The following is a 17,154-nucleotide window of genomic DNA, read 5'->3' as shown; positions in this document are numbered from 1 at the left end:
TCTTTGTTCAACAGAGAACCACAATGGAGTGGTAAAGCGTCTCAGGTTGCAAACCGCTGCTCCAGGGCCACATACATATGAACACCTTTACAAAAAATATGAACTATTTAAGCTCACAAAAATGGAAGGAAACAAGTCAGATCACAGGAAGCTGCTAAAATGTCCCCAAAGCTTCTTAATTTACTCACCAAACCGGAAATAAACATTTAAAATCAAGACTTAACAGGACAAAAAGATTGAGATACTTAAATAACGGCCACAAGGAATGTAAAAAGTCACTAAGGAATCAAAAAAGACATTCAATAAATCTATAATTTGATTAAAAGCAAGGAACTTTATATCTGCTGCAAAGAAACTCGTACGAGTAAAGAGGAAGATGACTTTTATTATTCAGACCACACTGAAAGCTTATGGTACACAAATGCTTATATGGAGGCTTACTTCCCATTCAGGGTTAGGATGTTGATCTTTACTGTGAATGCTTGGATTACAAGCATGAGGCTGAGCCAAAGTCAGAAGTAAAAAAACATCTCTTCAAACTACATGACTCCCTGCAAAAACACCCATCACCTGTAGAGGGCAGCACTTTGAATGAAAACGGTGCACCTTAAAAAAAAAAAAGAAGTTTTTTACACTGTTATCAAATTTTCACAATGGATTGTTTTTTAATATATTTTAAACAACCTCAAATATTTTAATTCAATAAAATTTTTTAACCACATTGTCCACAAACAGGATGCATTAAATGTAGAGTTAAAGAAAGAGCACAGCACACTCAATTTTTATCATTTAATTCCATTTAGATGCAACCACATGGTAAAATTACGCACTCAGTGTAACTTGCAAATCCTGAATCTTTAAAAAAGGAACAAAACTGTATTTCAGAAGAAACTGGCACAAAGTTGTGACTACTAAATGGCTTTTGTGTAGCTTTCTACCATGATACTTTACAATCAGTTTATATTCAGCACTGTGTTCCACCACCTCCTCTCAATACGTTATTGTAAATAAGCTGAGTGGGTAAAGTTACATCCCATCACAGACTGCCAACCCTCACACCAGACGATTGAGAATCTCATCCACTTTGAGGAGTCAAACAGGGCACAAAAAAATATTACAAAAACATCTGAAATAGAAAAAGAGTAGAAAGCCACAAAAGCACATGGTGAAAAGTATCGTCTGCACTGCTGAAAAGAGAAAATATCCACACACAAAAAAAAGTTACAGTATTGAGCCTTTTGTCAAGTTGTTCGCTTCGTCTCCGGCTGTCGCAGTGGTACGCAAAACTGCAAAAAAGGTTCTTATTTCACGGTGGAATAATAATCCTCTCAACAAATCAACCAAAGCAGCCTTTCACACAACATTTCTATGGCTGAACGCACTCAAAACCACTGGATCAGGTGTACCGTCCACAAGACCTGCTACACTGGACACGGAAGGGGAGGATGGCTTCAAATGTAAAGATCAAGCTGCTAGTGACAGAGTATTGCTTCTATCGCAGGTTAAATTCAGTCAAAAGGGCTTTTTTTTAATGAAGGGATTCAAATTCCAATAAAACTACAATTACTTTCAATTTTCATTAAATATCGAGTTTGGCCAGGATTATAAGCAGCTTTCTGTACTGAAGAGCCGGGGGGGGTTCGGATCGAAGAAATCGATCTCTTGTAGAGAAAATATGAACTGATGAGTCATGGTAAACAGAAAACGTCTCACTTTTTCTCCCTGTAAGTGGCCGTACAACTACCAAACACACACACACGCACACTAATGTTTCTGCACATACACATTGTGAGCAGAGTGTAGACATACATGTCTCTGAATGCATGTGCACACGCAGCCACACCCACACCCACACACACACACACACAACTTAGGCTGGTGAGAGGTAAAAAAACAAAAACAGCTTTTCTTTCTTTCCAATTTGAGTTCAGTTCTTCTCAGCTGCGACTTCGGTTTCATCTCCTTCGCCCTCTCCCTGGGTGTCCGACATCCATAGCTGCAAGGAAGCACAGCACATCGCACGCGTTCAGAGGAGGAAATCTGTGCAGCGGCGGCCGTCACGGCCGGACACTCACTGTCAGGTTGTCACGCAGCAGCTGCATGATCAGGGTGCTGTCTTTGTAGGAGTCGTTGTTGAGCGAGTCGAGCTTGGAGATGGCCTCGTCAAAAGCCTGGCAGACAAAAGTCAAAGAGAATTTAACCACCAACTCCACAATAACTGAAACCCTTTATTTATTTGCAGCAGAAAATCCAAGTATAATTTATTTTTTAATCTAAATGACCACACAAAAAGGCTGCAGATGTTTCACTGCACAGCTTTTTCATCCATGCTACAAAGCAGATTTCACAGCATATGTTGAGCAAAATGTTGGTTGGACCACAAGTCTGTGCAAAGCAGCATGAAACTAGCTTAAGTTTCAATGACTCACTCCGATTAAAACTGTTTTTAACTTGTTCTTGTGGCATTTTACTCACGATGGAAGACAAATGTAAGGAAAATTAGGCTTAAATAGCTTTTCTGAATCTTTGTTTAAATCGTTGTGAATCAGAAGCAGACAAGAAATACGGATTAAAAGAGCTTGCTTTCGTCTGAAAACACTACGGATGACCCACAAGCTCCATTCTGATGCATCTGACGACTTCATCCATGTTCGTCTTTGTTCTTCCTCGTCTCAGCTGGAATCTGGATCAAAACTGTACGGCTCGGCTTTTTGTTTTGTTTTTTTGCACCAGCTTGGGGTTGTGGGGGGCTGTAAGCTAGCCGGAGAATTAAAAAAATTGACTGTATACGAGAACTGGACAGAGTGACCCCTCTCCTCCCAAACAGGAAGTGCCCACTTGGTCTAAGAAGCCAAACGCCCATAGACGTCAATAGAGAAATAAACAGCTGACGTTACGTTTGTCAGAATAAACATTCTTGCTCTGATACTTTTTAAAACATGTTCTTGCTAATCCTCACTTTTTTCCATGATATGTTTTTTCTGTAATGCAAACTATTCAAGGTATAAACTGACCAATCAGATGCTTCAATTAAAGTAAACGGTCTAACGTCAAACTCTTGAAACGTTTGACAAAGCCTCCAGGGCCGGGCACGGCATCCCTACCCACAACACCCCTCACCCAACATTACTGTCAACACTAGGATCACTGCTTTATTTTAGGGGAGTCACATTGGACCAAAAAAACCAAAAACAATACTGATGAGCAGGAAAAGGTTCGTACCGATTTGGCCAGCTGACAGGCCTTTTCTGGAGAGTTGACGATCTCATAGTAAAAGACGGAGAAGTTCAGAGCAAGGCCCAGGCGGATGGGATGTGTGGGCGGCATTTCTGCAGTGCTTATGTCCAACGCCTTCTGGTAGGCGTCCTCAGAGTTCCCAATAATAGCTTCACAAAAGAGAACGGACAGTGAGAACACAGAGCTAAACAGAGAAATGTAAACACAATTAGTCCTTCAGCCAGAACGACTCTGAAGGAATTTCAGTGTATTTTGTGTTTGCTTGCATATCAGCAAAGAGAAATGCACAACTTGAAGGGAGAGTTTTCATGAACTGAACACAAATATCTAAACTTGTGTTTTCTTCTACAGAATTGCATCTGAAATATTCCACTGATACAAAAACTATAATAAAATCCATATCACATGTCTCACCAAGAAGTTTCTCCAGAAAAACCATCTGCATCTTGAAATGACCTTTATTCTGATAAAAAAATATCTTATTTATCAAAACATTTGCAGCTTTATTGTGAAAGGGCTCCATACAATTATATTCACACTTCTTTTATTTTTATTTTTTTATTATGCTGCTACAGAAAAACATAAATCTGCCCGTCACTGGAAATTAGTCAGCCAACCAAGAACAGTCAGAAATGTCTCCAGGCAACAAACAGCAGCTCACGCCCTGCCTTTATCTTCTGTTACCATGACAACTCAGCAGCAGCTCCTGCCTGCCTCAATAGCTGGCTGATGTAGGTCAAGGATGAAGCAGATGTCAGAGCTCTGGCCACAAACTCCTATGATAAGTCAGGTGGTCTTTCTACTGCATGAGAACTTCTACAATCAGAAGCTCTGAAAACACACACTACTGCCCAAATAACCTCAATTATTTTCAGGATAAAACTTCTTGTCAGTGCAAATCAGATGCATAGAGATATAATAAAATAAAGGCAGCACTTACAGTCCTTGTTATTCCCTGTGGCCACCTCAGCGAGGTAGCGATAGTAATCCCCCTTCATCTTCAGGTAGAAGACTTTGCTGTCAGGAGATGTGGTGTTGGGGATCAGATACTTGTCAAGAAGATCCTGGAAGTAAGAGGAATGGAAATGTTATCAACTCAAATGCAGAAATGAGTCTACACTCATTTGATTTGATTTAATAACTTACTAAGAATTAGAATTATTTTTTACAGAAAGGTTTTTCTATGCAGGTTCAAAACCTTGCTGCTCCCAGAAAGTGTGTATAGATAGAAATAATCTGCATCTCAATAGATGTTAGGAAATAATCCTTTTTGGTGATCTCCAACCAATGGCAAAGATAAAGTAGAATCACTGCAGTAGATTCACTCTTTTGATTATTTAAGGTTTTTCCAAAAATCACAGAAAACGATCAAAAGTAGAGAAAAAGTTACAGAAAGTAAAACCAGGCTGTTTTATAGTGATGGGCGATAACCACACTTAAGATAACGTACAGATGACTTTTTGCATAAGATATTAAATTACCGGTAATTTCTGATTGGTGGATTCATTTTTTCTAGGACTTATTCTAAAAACAAACACCATCAAAACTGTCCAGGTAACAAATTTAACGTGCAAAATACAAACCCTTTCTAAAATCCTCTTCTGTGGTGTTGATAAAGGTGACACACACTGGTCATGTGACTAATGGAGCAGTTCAATATGCACTGGGGGGCGTTTCAGAATGAAACATTGCAGTTACTCACCAAAGATCTAGAAGTGACACATGCACTTATCTATATCTATATAGATCATCTATTTTTCCATACCATGGTGTCAATACTCCCATAATCCTAAACTGAGTAACTCATCTCATCTTGGTACATACCACCAGTAGGGGTCACTATTGGCTGCCCACCCAAAAGCATCTTTGGGGTTTGGTACATTAATAACTAATTAAAGATTGCAAATTCATATTTTTAAAACTTTTATACTAAAATTCCATTCCTGATACAAATCTAACTTTATTGACAGTGAACACATCCACACAAATGTGTGGCTCATACTGGAAAAAGTGTCTGAAACCGTTTAAAAGTGAATATTTCCTGCTTTTGTGGTAGCACTTCTTGAAAGTAAATGCTTTTTTCCCTTGCAGCCTGGATGCAGGTCAGCCCCTCTGAGTTTGGTTAGACTGCCAGTTTTTTGGGGATCTTGCTACTGGAGGTGAGCTACAGGAGATGGTACCAAAGATTTGTTGCATCCTTTCTTCTTCATCTTCTTCCCTTTCGGGGTCACGGGGCTGCTGGAGCCTATCCCAGCATCCTTTTTTTATTTTATAAGAAAATATTAAGTAATTCACCCTGATTTGGAATGATTGGTATAAAAAAAAAAAAAAGAAGAAAATCCCTTTTAGATTTCGCATGTTTTCCTTTTCTCAGCACAAAGCGCCCAGATGACTTATTGAGAACGGATTCAAACAACATGACGAGCATGTTTCTCTTGTAAAAGTCACATTACCCTCCCGTAACTCCTCACCAGAACGTCCTTGCAGATGTCGTTCAGCTCGGTCTCAATCTTCTCCCTGTAATCCTTGGCCAGCGCCGCCTTTGAGCTGTCGTCAGACTTCTGCTCCATGCTGGACACCACCCTCCACGAGGACCTGCGAGCCCCCACCACGTTCTTGTAAGCAACCGAGAGGAGGTTGCGCTCCTCGTTGTTGAGCTCCGAGCTCTTCTCGGTGACGGCCTTCATGGCGGCGGCCATGTCGTCGTAACGCTCAGCTTGCTCGGCCAGTTTGGCCTTTTGCACGAGCTCTTCCTTCTCTGCCATGGCTTCTTTGTTGACACAAAACGGAGGGAGAAGGAACGGGAAGAAAACAGTGTTTAGTCATTTTTCACACTACTGCTCAATTAATGGAATAAATACATATTTTGCAGAGCTGAGCATTAAACCAAAATAAAACTAAAGGCAAAGCTGCAAGCAGTGTTACATGGCTCACACCACCTGCCCCACCCTGGAACACCCAACCTTTTTGTAGGGGTGAGTATAATCATACAAGAAAATCAAAAACCATCTTAATACAGAGACTTACAAACTACACCATTAAAAGAACAAAAAAACAGTTTAGATGCTCATCATTCTTTTGAGCTCTTCAGATCTAAAGATATGCAGAAATATGAAAACAAAATTCCAGCAAACTTTTCGTGGATAAAAAAAAAAATGCAACCATCCTGAAAAATTCTATTCATCTGTAATTTTCTATTTCTGCAGGTTATGGATGAAGATGAGGGAACCTTTCATGTCAAATTTAGGTCAGTTCTGCAGCAGTTATATAACAGCACCTGATTTAAAACAGTTTAGCTGCAATAATTATCCTTATTCCACAAGGGAAAACAATCCCAATTCCACATTTAAATTAGGGCTCAAACCAAACAACCCGAGCTCTAATTGTGTCAGTTCATAATATGCCATATTTGGAAATTATAACTACTTACTCTATATCACACTTTGTCAAAGACCCACTTCAATCATCTTTTGATCCACTGTAAAAGTGTTCCCCAGTGGTCTTAATTATGATTCTGCTGTTTTTAGGTAAAAAATAAAAATAAAGACAGAGTTTCTGCTGAGCGACATTAGAAAATCCCATCTAAACCTCTGAGTTTTGGGTGGAACTGATTGCATGGAGTAAGCCCACCCCCCGTTCTATTAGCCATCCAGTCATGTGCACTCCCGTTAGCTTACAGCCCCTCACAACCCCAACCTCACATTAGCTGAGCAACAAAAAAGCGAGCAATGTTGGAGCTGTGCAGCCCTACAGTTTTGATCCAGCTCAGACGAGGAAAACAAAGACGTTCATGGATCCAGTCAACTGCAAGTGGATGCATCAGAATGGAGCAGAGCAGGAAGCTAGTGGCTTGCCGTAGTAACGTTTTCCAAAGCATTTTTGCATCTGCTCCTGATTCACAACTATTTGAATGAAGAAATGCTTAGAAATGCCATTTCAATTTCCTTTTCCGTCCGGTCCAACACAAAAGATTTTCAAATATGATAAAGATGAATAAAGTTTGGCCTCGATTACAAAAGGGGTTTATTCAGACATACCTCTGGTTTGTCAGAAGATTCATAACCCCTGTTGTTAAAGTAAAATATGTCCAACACAAGAGGCCTTCAGCTCTCATCTGTCTGCCCAGCTGTTGGACAGGACAAGTTAAGAAAGAAAAAAAGAAATGCTGTTCCAAACTTCATTTTCTTTCTATGTCCTCCACCATGAGAAAAATGCAGCAAGAACATATGAAAAACGCCAAAAAAATGATTTCAATCAGAAAAGCTTTTTTTTTAAATATATCACTAAGAGGGAAAAACAATAATGCTAAAAAAAGAACACTTAATTCTTAGATCAGAGAACTATGAACTCTAACAAATTTAACCTATTTAAATATTTAGAGTACAGTTGCCAGAAATAAAATAAAAAATTGAGCACAGATATACAACATGCTGTTGTATCATCATGATTCTACTTAATGAAAAAAATTGATTTATTGATTTTGATTAATACGTTCATCAACTACTCTTAATGATCGATTCTAGCGACGTACGTATAGTAATTTATGCGACCTTTACTGGAAAACAATACGTTTTACCAAACCGTCCTACTTCAAGATAGTTTACCTGAATATTTCAACATTAGGACAAATTGTACAATGACAAATCCTCAGAGTAGTAGGTTTCTTACCCATGTTTCCAGTCGGAATGGTAAAATCAGCTGCACATGATTCATTTGAGAGACGCTCAGATTTCCCAGCAGGCACCTGCGCCTTTCTGAGGAATGTCGGCCACCCAGTTTCATGTCACATACACACCTGCCCCCTGAGCTAGTATAATATCCGGCCATATTATAAACCGCTTAAACAGCTTATCTCGATGGATAAGACGCAGTATCATCCCCGTTTTCATTAGAAACAACTTAACAATACAGAGAGGAGGGAAAAAACGAGGATTCGTCTCTGAAAGCCGCGCGAGGATGGAATGGTTCTGTCCGTCTTGGGTCTACAGTGAACGCCCTTTTCGTTTTCCGGAAGATTAGCCGGAGCTGCTGGCTTTACAATATACAACCATTCATTTAGGGGGACTTTATAAACAAAAACGCTTAAACAACTCTAGAAGCGGATGCTTAAATCCATGGTTAGACGAGGTTTAACGTGCTGTTAAGTTCCACTTCCATTCAGGCGCAGAACAATGACTGAGCAGCGCCGGAGCATCAATGATTTCCACCTACACTCTAACAAACAAAGCAGCCATTTCTGCGTCACTGAGGGCACTTCGATGGGACGCCGAGCGTTTCAACAACCGTTTTTGTTAGATACAGCAACTCCCCAAAACCGCAATAGAACACGGACGAACCTGAGAGATGATGAACGATGTCGCTCCTGATTCCCGGCCGCACAGCTGACGATCTCTCCCGCTCTTCCACGGGGTTTCCCTCAAATCAAAGACATAGCAGCAGGGTCGCGCCAGGACGGATGACGTCAGGACCAAGTTGCCAGGGCAACCATATTTAGGAAGAAAAAAATACAAAACGAATTTGTGGCAGGCGTTTATTAATATTTTATACAATTTCAAGCTTGTAGAGTAGTTTTATTTTACTGCTTAATTTTTTTTCGTTTTCCAATACAAATCGTAGCAAATGGTACTTTATACAGAATATATTTTGTTCTTAATCTAAACTATTTACATGTTCATTGTTTAAAAAATTAATTTATAAGTGCTCAAAAAAACCTATCCACGTAAAGAAAAGCTCTAAATATAAGACCTTTTTCTTAAATTTGCAAAGGCTTGTGGGAAATCAACTTTATTGATATATTAAACAATAACAAACGCTGTTAGTTTATTTTGCATATAATTTTTTTAAATAAAATATTTTATTTATTTTATCCATAAAATATGTTAATGAAATTGTGTAGTAAAAATATGTATTAAAAAATATATATTGTAATCAACTGAGTTTAAAAAAGGCATTGAATCCCAATTATTTGGCTTTCAGTCTTGTATTTATTCATTTATGCTTCATAACGGATGCACATTGAATGAGCATTAACATAGAAAAAGTTGTTATTAAGACTCCTGAGGATTTTTATTGTAACTTAACCCACAATAAAACATTTACCTACACCTTAGATAGCCTTATCCTATAAATTACATTTCCAAAAATCCATGTGACACTGAATGAGAAGCAAACACCTGCACCCTAAAGCTTATAGAAGGTCTTACCGGGTGTAAAAACTATTTAAAGTTATTATAAATACATTGTTTACCTGTCCTATTTAAAGCTGATATGAAATGTAGAAAACATTGTCCAGTTTTTCTTTAGACATTTTTTTAAGCAATCAGTAATGATGTGAATCTTAGCAAGTTGGGCAGCTGTTTTTTTTTAATTGACTTTAAACTCCTCTAATAAACTTTACTTCTTTTCTAAGGTAATGTCATAACAGTGCTTTTCTCAAAAAGATTTAATAGTTAATTCATAATGGATTAGACAACCTGATCCAGCTGTGCTCTTTAATCTTAATCCCTGTCACACATGTCTGACTGTGTAAAACAGGTGCAGCAGTGCATTAAAAATACAGCGGCAGCTCTCTACCAATGAGTGACTTTTTTCTCCCAAATGATGGAATTTAAAGCCTTCATTTAAGTCTTTAATATACTAGGAATAGAATATTAAAATGCAAGCAAGAATAAAAAAAAACGTTGAAATTCTTCCCCTTACTGTACATTTTTGCAAGTCAAATAAATAAATTCTACCTTGTTAAATCCAGGGATAAGAGTACAATAGTGTTGCTATGGTGGCCATCCTATACGATTGAAAATAAACAAACAAAATAATTTGATTTGTTCTTTTAGATTAGTGAAGAGAATGACAGAGTTTTTCTTCGCATGTCAAATTAGGTGATCTATAGCTGGGGAGAAAACTCATCGCCCTGGATTTAGACTATTGTCATTTTTCTTAAGTGCTGTTCTTTTCTATAGAGACCAGTGGTTAAATTGAAACAAAGCTCATGTGAATGGCCACGGTTTGTAAGCGTGAAGGTTTTTCATTCACAAATGTACAGATGGGAAGGAAGGATATGGAATGTGTGTGAAGGTAGGTGGAACAATGACTCACTCAAACTCTTAAAGCCACAGACTGGACGAAGCCCACTTTTTCATGACAAAACAAGCAAACTGCAAGGGGAGAGTAATATATGTTTTTAGACTGATTTTTATTCATGCATTTTTTCCTCGCTCATTTCCAGAATGGGCACCAGTTTGATTATTAATTCAAAAACCCGCCCCAATAAAAAATGTTTTTTGGGTGTTTTTAACGTAGGATTTTTTCTAATGACGACAGAGATATAAAGAAAACTAAGCTTAAATGTGCATTTCTGAGTGTTTCTTTATTCAAATCATTGTGAATCAGGAACAGATAACAAAATGGTGTTTGAAAAAAAGAACGTATTTGTGACGTACAAAAGAGCTCCGATCTCTCAGCAACGGGGAGGGGAAGGGGCGGCGGAGTTGCTCCCAAAACTCAAAGGTGAATTTCTAATGAACCACTGCTGCTCTACAGAAACTATGTCCTAGAAAGAAGGAAAAAAAAAAAGGTTTCTCTTTTATTTTTCCTAAAAATGGCATGATGATAATTAAAACACCGCAGGGAACGCCTCGACAGTAGGGGGAGTGGGACTTTAAGCCGTTTTCTGCAGTCATCTAATAAAATACAAATAAAATTATCCTGATTTTTCTCACATCCTTGTTAAAAAAAAAAAGGTATTTTTGTATTTTGGTTCTTGACTGAGTGCAAAGCAGCAATTAACTTTTCAGTGATGAGTTTGATTACCTTTTCCAAAGATAAAAAGCAGACGGAGCGACTCAAAGAGCATTTCTAAAGCCAGATTAAAGAAATTTGTCTAAGCTGTATTTTTATTGAAAACTGCAGTTAGTTGATATTTTCCCCCCATGAACCTTCGGATGATAATTTACAAATACATTACACATCTCAAAAAGGAGATTATATATATATAACAATTCAAAATTAAGATACAATTTATGTTACATCGGAGCATACATTCCATTTCACAAGCACATAAATGCTGCTGGCATGATCACATTTATTTTGTAAACCATCAATTGTGGAGCAGCCTAGAAACAGCTGAAAGTTTCACATTATGGTGAGCCAATGCAGATGGAGGGATCAGCTAGCAGACGTATTGCAGTTGAACAAGAAAGAGGATCAACAGTGCGCACAGGTTCCACTGCCTCCTTTAGACATAACTGTTAAAGCACTTTTTTTTAGAGGAAATGAGGTCACTTTCGTCTCGAAAAGCTGCATAGGTTAAAAATCTCCTAACCCAAAAATCCTTCCTTAAACCTCTTTTGGCATGTTGTCTATAAATCTTAGCTCAGTTCAACATGCATGAGTCAGTAAGAGATGCATGACCTAGCAGCAAATACCTGTTTGATTGAAAAAATGAACACAGAGTCGCTGAAAGAACAGCTCTGCTGTGGCCTCAGGTCAGAGTTTGCGTGGATCCAATAACCAGAACATACAGGTAGGACTCGACAGGCAGGAGAAACCTCGCATGTGTGAATACAGGCAACTGGCTCAGGCTGGTTCTGTGAAATCTTCCATGGTTTGGAGCCTCCGGGGGACAGCCGCTTATGCCTCCACTCCCTCCAGCTCGGGGGGCAGGGGGGCTTTGGGGTGCTTGCTCTCAAAGTGCTGCTTGAAGGTTTTGGGGTCAGGCATCTGAGACTGAAGAGAGAAGTTCAAGAAATAGACTGAAGGAGCACTTAAAGCTTGCAAATTTAGTAAAAACAAGACGAAAATGACATTAGAATTGCATAAATAAAATGTGCATATCCTAAAAATAACTCCTTAAAGTCCCACTGATCTATTAGAAAACCGTTCCCAATGGTCTTTCAATGATGAAAGCTCAAAACCACAAAACCTGAGCAGTTTTCTACGACGTAGTTTCTGCAGAGCGGCAGGAGTTCATCAGAAATTTGCCTCCGAGTGTTGCCGCCGAGCAACCCCACTTTCCCTCCCCATTGCTTAAAGATCTCGGTTTATATCCCTACTGCTAGCTTACAGTCCCTCACACCCCAAGCTGTGAAGCTATCCAGCCGTTGAGTTCTGATCAGATTCCAGCTAAGACCAGGAAACCAAAGACGTTCATGGGTCCATTTGTCTGACAGTGGATGATCAGAATGGAGCGGAGCAGGAAGCTTGTGACACGACAACTCTATTTTCAATGCTACACATCAGATCTCCTTTAAAAGAGACAATTTTATTTGAAAGAGGCGATTTTTATCGTTGCTTTGAATTGAGGAATACTCAGAAATGCAATAGTGAGTTTCATATTCTTTATACATGTCCTCCATCGTGATAAAAAGATAAGCATAAGCCCCGTTTTTGGTGTTTTTGTAGCATTTTCTCACAATAAGAGGACCTATATAAAAGAATGTATGATGAAAACTGCGTTCTTGAGTGTTTCTTCATTCAAATTGCGTCGGATCAGGAAAGCGGAGGTTTGAAAAAGCTCAGAATAATGATGCGGTTACTGAAAAGGGGCGAGCCAAGGGATTCTGCTCCAACAGCAGCAGGCTGGGATGATCCAAAGTTACTCGCCAATGTTTTGCGCCGCTAACTGTAGCTTGGGGCTGTGAGCTCGCGCATAAACAGAGCATTTAGCGACGAGGGGGGGGTGGGGGTTGCTTTGTCAACAGTCTCGCCCACAAACCAGAATCGTATTTCTAATGAGCTACTGCCGCTGGGCATAAAATATGTCTCAACGCTTTTTCATTTTGGCTGCACAATCATAATTAAAAAGACGACAATTTTCCAAAACCAAACAATCAGGTTGGAGTGGGACTTCAAAGGATTTGGTTTCCCTCAGAGTTGGGGGGTTTAAACTTGCCTTGCAGACAGAGCAGGTGAACACCAGGGCAGCTTTGGCGGCGGTCTTCTGATCGTGGCCCTTCGCCTTCTTCATCTCTGCCTGCTTTTTGGCGTTCTTCTGCTGCGACTGGATCTTCTGGTGTCCTCGTGCCATGCTGAGAAAGCACAGAGATGGGACGTGAGCGCACAGGCCGGACCAGAAATAAACAATCCCAAACATAAGCACAGAACCTCGCAAACGTCTGGACAGTGTGACAGTTTGGACGGGAGGTTTCTGCTGGTGTTGTTAGACACGAGGCATACAGGAGGTTCCAACGGCTCCTTCTTCCAAATATGTGGAGTACAAACTCCCCTCAGCTGCACTCTCCTGCCTCCACAACTTTGCAAACTGAAGCCAAAGACTCATGAGACAGTGGTCTCCACCCTCAGGACAGGTTTGATGTCATATTTTTACAGGACAGCCTGTCGGAGGCTGCAGCGGGCCTTCGAGATTTTGACCTTCCACTTTCCCGTAACTTTTGAAGATAAAGTTCATCTACATCATGAGTAAGTACGGGTTAATGGCTTAAGAAGTGTGCATTATTACTTTTTAACGCACGCTGTCGCGTCGGTCGGTTCAGGTTTTTAATGTACACCCAGCAGCCAATCAGAATCGAGTATTCACCCGGACCATGGTATAAAAAGTGATATACCACAGTGATAACAGCACGGTGAAAAAAGAAGTTCCGGTCACTTAGCTTGAATGTTTTGTGTCACTGCGACGGCTTCTTTAAAACAACCTTTTGCTTCATCATCTGGACAAAAACAACCAGTAAGAGGTGAACTTTCTCTCTGAACTGATGCTTTATTCAACCCATCGGGACGATCAGCATATATATATCGCAGAAACTTGACTGCAGCGGTGGTGCGGCGCGATGCGGACTATTTGTTACGTGGTGCGGCGCATCGATCCAAATCAGGAAAAAAAAAACAAGAATTAAGGACTAAAGACTGGTTGTAGGTTATAGTTTTATTTCTCTGCAGGCCGGTACCAGCTGTCCCACGGACCGGTACCGGTCCGCTGCCCAGGCGGTTGGAACCACAGTCTTAAGAGATTTTTTTTTCTTTCACTCAGGTTTAGTTGCAATTTCAAAAAGACACTCAGACACTTACTAAAAAAGGCTGACATCAGACATGCAGGTTCTTTCTTGTGTAAACTTGCATCATGGGAAAAAGCTCCGTCTTGTTTCCACGTGTATTAAGTTGAACCGTGGGAATCTGAGCATTGAGCTCCTCCCATCAAGAAACAAATCATTTCACTTTCATTCTCTTAAAAGTTTTAGTTTGGCCTCAAAATGTTAAAAGGTTTAGACACACCTGGAACTGCAGCTCAGTGCAACCTTACAGTCACAAAAAGAGCTGCAACCGGCTAAAGTACACCTTTACTTTTATTATTCTGTTCTTTGTGAGTTTTCTTTACTTGAAACTTCTTTTCCAGCGTTTGCATTCATAGGTCTGGAGGTAAAGCGACATACTTTAAGTGCATGTCACAGCGTCACGTATGCAGGCTTGTCAGTTCTCAGCTGATGGGCCTTCCAAAACTTCAGAACGCAGCTTTTGTGGCGACAGCCGCTCATTTATAGCCACGACGTAGACCAAATATACCAAAAAGACTTTAACCCGGAACTTGACCTTTGGTGGCACGGAGGTTTTGCTGAATGTTTTAAGCGACAAACAAGACAAAATCTCTCCGTCTAAGATCTGTTATATTAAAAAAGATTCAAATAAAGTCCCACTCTGATCATCTATTGATCTCTTATCAAAGCGTTTCCAGTGAATTACAATGATGACATTTTTAGCCAAAATCAAAAAGCCTGCGTCAGCAGGAGTTCATTGGCAGTCGTGGGTGGAACTGTTAACGCAGAGTAGGCCTGCCTCCTTTCCCCATCATCCATCTATTTACATGCTCACCTGCTAGCTTACAGCTCCTCACACCCGTAGCCTAACATTACGGGTGAAACAAAAATGGGGAGCAATATTGGAGACATCAGACGAGGAAAAACGAAGACGCACATGGATTTAGTCGTCTACATGAAACTGTAGTAGCTTTTATGTCACAGTTACAAGCTTTTTCCAATGACATTATCTTCTCTGCTCCCAATGATTGGAATAAGGAAATAATCAGAAATGCTATTTTAATCCTAATTTTCTTTATACATGTTCTTAATCATGAGAAAAATGCTACAAGAACCTGTTAAAAACTCAATTTTCATTGCAGTGGGTCTTTCAATTACATTTTCTTATGCTGAACTGCAATGTTAGATCATCTCCAGTGCTAAACATTTAAAGGGGCCCATATATTTACATACTTTTTTTTTAAAGATGATAAACAAACTCGGTCATAAATATGTTCAGGTGAACAGGAGAGGATGACGGCCCACAACAGAAAACATCCACAGCAATCCTAAAAAAAAAAAGACGTTTTTTTTTCTTATGTTTTTAAAATCTATTCCTATATTAAAGGAAGATCCAAAGTGGCAAAAACAACATATACCGGTATTTAAAATTATATTTAGATATTTAAAGTTTTTATTCATGCAAAAAACAAAAGCTAATTTACATCAATGTTAATAGTAACAATAACAAAGACAAATCTTAGCTTTAATGCTCCTGCTGGGTTTTGTCAGTGAAATGTTCAGATTCTTTCAAAATAAAAGACTTGCACTAACTAAATGGTTAGTTTTGTCCTCCAATTGCTCTTCCTGTGCGTTTATTTGACCAAAAACAAAACAATATGACTCATGATCATTGCTGAACCATTTAACCTCCTCCACGTGAATCTGAGTTACTTTTAGTGCATTTCTGTCCCTGTAAGAAATGCAACATAAATACCGTAAAATAAATTATTACTTTTGAAGAAAAAAATACAACGAATCTGCAATAAATCTGTTAAAAACAGCAACGTTTGAGGCATTTATAATAAAGTTGATGTTTATGATATTATTTATAATGAGCTAATACATTACCTACTGTCGGTAAAGCATTTTTAAAGTCTTATAATCCACACATTTCAAAGCACTTGAAGTAAACACAAGGTGCAGGTGAGTTCAGGTACATAGAGATGAGTGAGTAGCTTTCATAAATAAACGTACAGCTTTCATAAATAGATACTCCATAGTACACTTAGACAATGTTAAGTAATTTGTACTAACGTTACTGTGAATAAAAATGACATATTATATTGTTACAGCTGTTGGCAACCTTTTAAAAAAGTACTTAACGCAGTACGTAACCAAACTGTTTATAATTTAGTTAGGCCATCTTATTTGACGTCAACTCGTCTCAAAAAAGCAACAGATATATTTTTAGATAAACTCTCTTTAAAACAAAATTATAGTTTGATGATATTAAAGCGGGACGTTGCTGCTATTCTAGTTAGTAACCTGGAAAACGAGCTCATGCTAGCTAGCGGCTAAACCACATGGAGCTTTACGGACTCGAAGCTTCGGTTAACAAAAACCAAAATCCCCCAAACGTGACAATATTCCACTTGTTAGTCAAAACAAAGGCGCTTACCTTCCTAAGTTAAGAGTACGTGTCTGAATTGAAGGACAAACCAACAAGCAAACGCGACAGCTGCTGGTTTCGCACCGACATGTGAACGTCAGTGTTGCGTTTGAGGACGCAATTCAGATTACGTAACAAAGCCAATCGAGATTTATCAAGGCATCTAAACCTTGTTGTTTCTGTTTTCATACAGTTCAAAACAGCAACTATAGGTTCAACTTATGGGGTCGACTTATAACAGTAAACTTACTTAATGAATGGATTCGTTGAATTAGAACATGACTTCTAACTTTATATAACTATGACTAGCATAACTTTATATTTTAATTCCTCATTAAGAGCTGTAGGAAAGATAGAATAGGAATAATAAAACAAATATTTTCAGTTTGACAATAGATGTTTCATTTTTAAATATTTGTTTAGTTTACATTTTTTTTACAGTGCCAGAAATTCCTGGGCAAAAACTAGTACCAATGCATCACGCTCTATATAGACAACAGT

The 17,154-nt window shown here is 39.0% G+C and overlaps 2 protein-coding genes across 3 annotated transcripts; both read right to left on the bottom strand.

Annotated features, from left to right (window-relative positions):
• Positions 1-365: 365 nt before the first annotated feature.
• On the bottom strand, positions 366-8,701 carry LOC101168878 (14-3-3 protein beta/alpha-B). 2 transcript variants are annotated; one of them, XM_004073801.3, is made up of 6 exons: positions 8,574-8,701; positions 5,709-6,007; positions 4,178-4,301; positions 3,223-3,386; positions 2,076-2,171; positions 366-1,996 (listed from the first exon to the last, which is right to left on the bottom strand). In XM_004073801.3, exons 2-6 carry the CDS (start codon positions 6,000-6,002, stop codon positions 1,928-1,930), a joined length of 747 nt encoding a protein of 248 aa, XP_004073849.1. In that variant the 5' UTR covers positions 6,003-6,007; positions 8,574-8,701; the 3' UTR covers positions 366-1,927. The 2 variants fall into 2 exon arrangements, with proteins under 2 accessions (XP_004073849.1, XP_011479072.1); XM_011480770.3 differs by having other exon boundaries at positions 5,709-6,004.
• Positions 8,702-10,412: 1,711 nt separating this feature from the next.
• On the bottom strand, positions 10,413-16,783 carry LOC101168632 (zinc finger protein 706). Its single transcript, XM_004073800.4, has 3 exons — positions 16,663-16,783; positions 13,127-13,262; positions 10,413-11,961 (listed from the first exon to the last, which is right to left on the bottom strand). Exons 2-3 carry the CDS (start codon positions 13,259-13,261, stop codon positions 11,866-11,868), a joined length of 231 nt encoding a protein of 76 aa, XP_004073848.1. The 5' UTR covers position 13,262; positions 16,663-16,783; the 3' UTR covers positions 10,413-11,865.
• Between the last annotated feature and the right edge of the window lie 371 nt (positions 16,784-17,154).

Source organism: Oryzias latipes, chromosome 11 (genome assembly GCF_002234675.1).
Source record: "Oryzias latipes chromosome 11, ASM223467v1".
NCBI lineage: Eukaryota > Metazoa > Chordata > Actinopteri > Beloniformes > Adrianichthyidae > Oryzias > Oryzias latipes.
This window is presented reverse-complemented; position numbering and strand designations above follow the sequence as displayed.

Bases quoted from the DNA above. Each gene is read 5' to 3' on its own strand.
- LOC101168632 (XM_004073800.4), bottom strand. From the start codon at position 13,261: ATGGCACGAGGACACCAGAAGATCCAGTCGCAGCAGAAGAACGCCAAA. The intron at 11,962-13,126 runs GCAAGTTTAAAC...TTCTCTCTTCAG, and splicing joins TCACCTGCTCTGTCTGCAAG to TCTCAGATGCCTGACCCCAA.
- LOC101168878 (XM_004073801.3), bottom strand. From the start codon at position 6,002: ATGGCAGAGAAGGAAGAGCTCGTGCAAAAGGCCAAACTGGCCGAGCAA. The intron at 3,387-4,177 runs GTAAGTGCTGCC...TCTTTTGTGAAG, and splicing joins CACAGGGAATAACAAGGACT to CTATTATTGGGAACTCTGAG. The intron at 1,997-2,075 runs GTGAGTGTCCGG...GCTTCCTTGCAG, and splicing joins TGCTGCGTGACAACCTGACA to CTATGGATGTCGGACACCCA.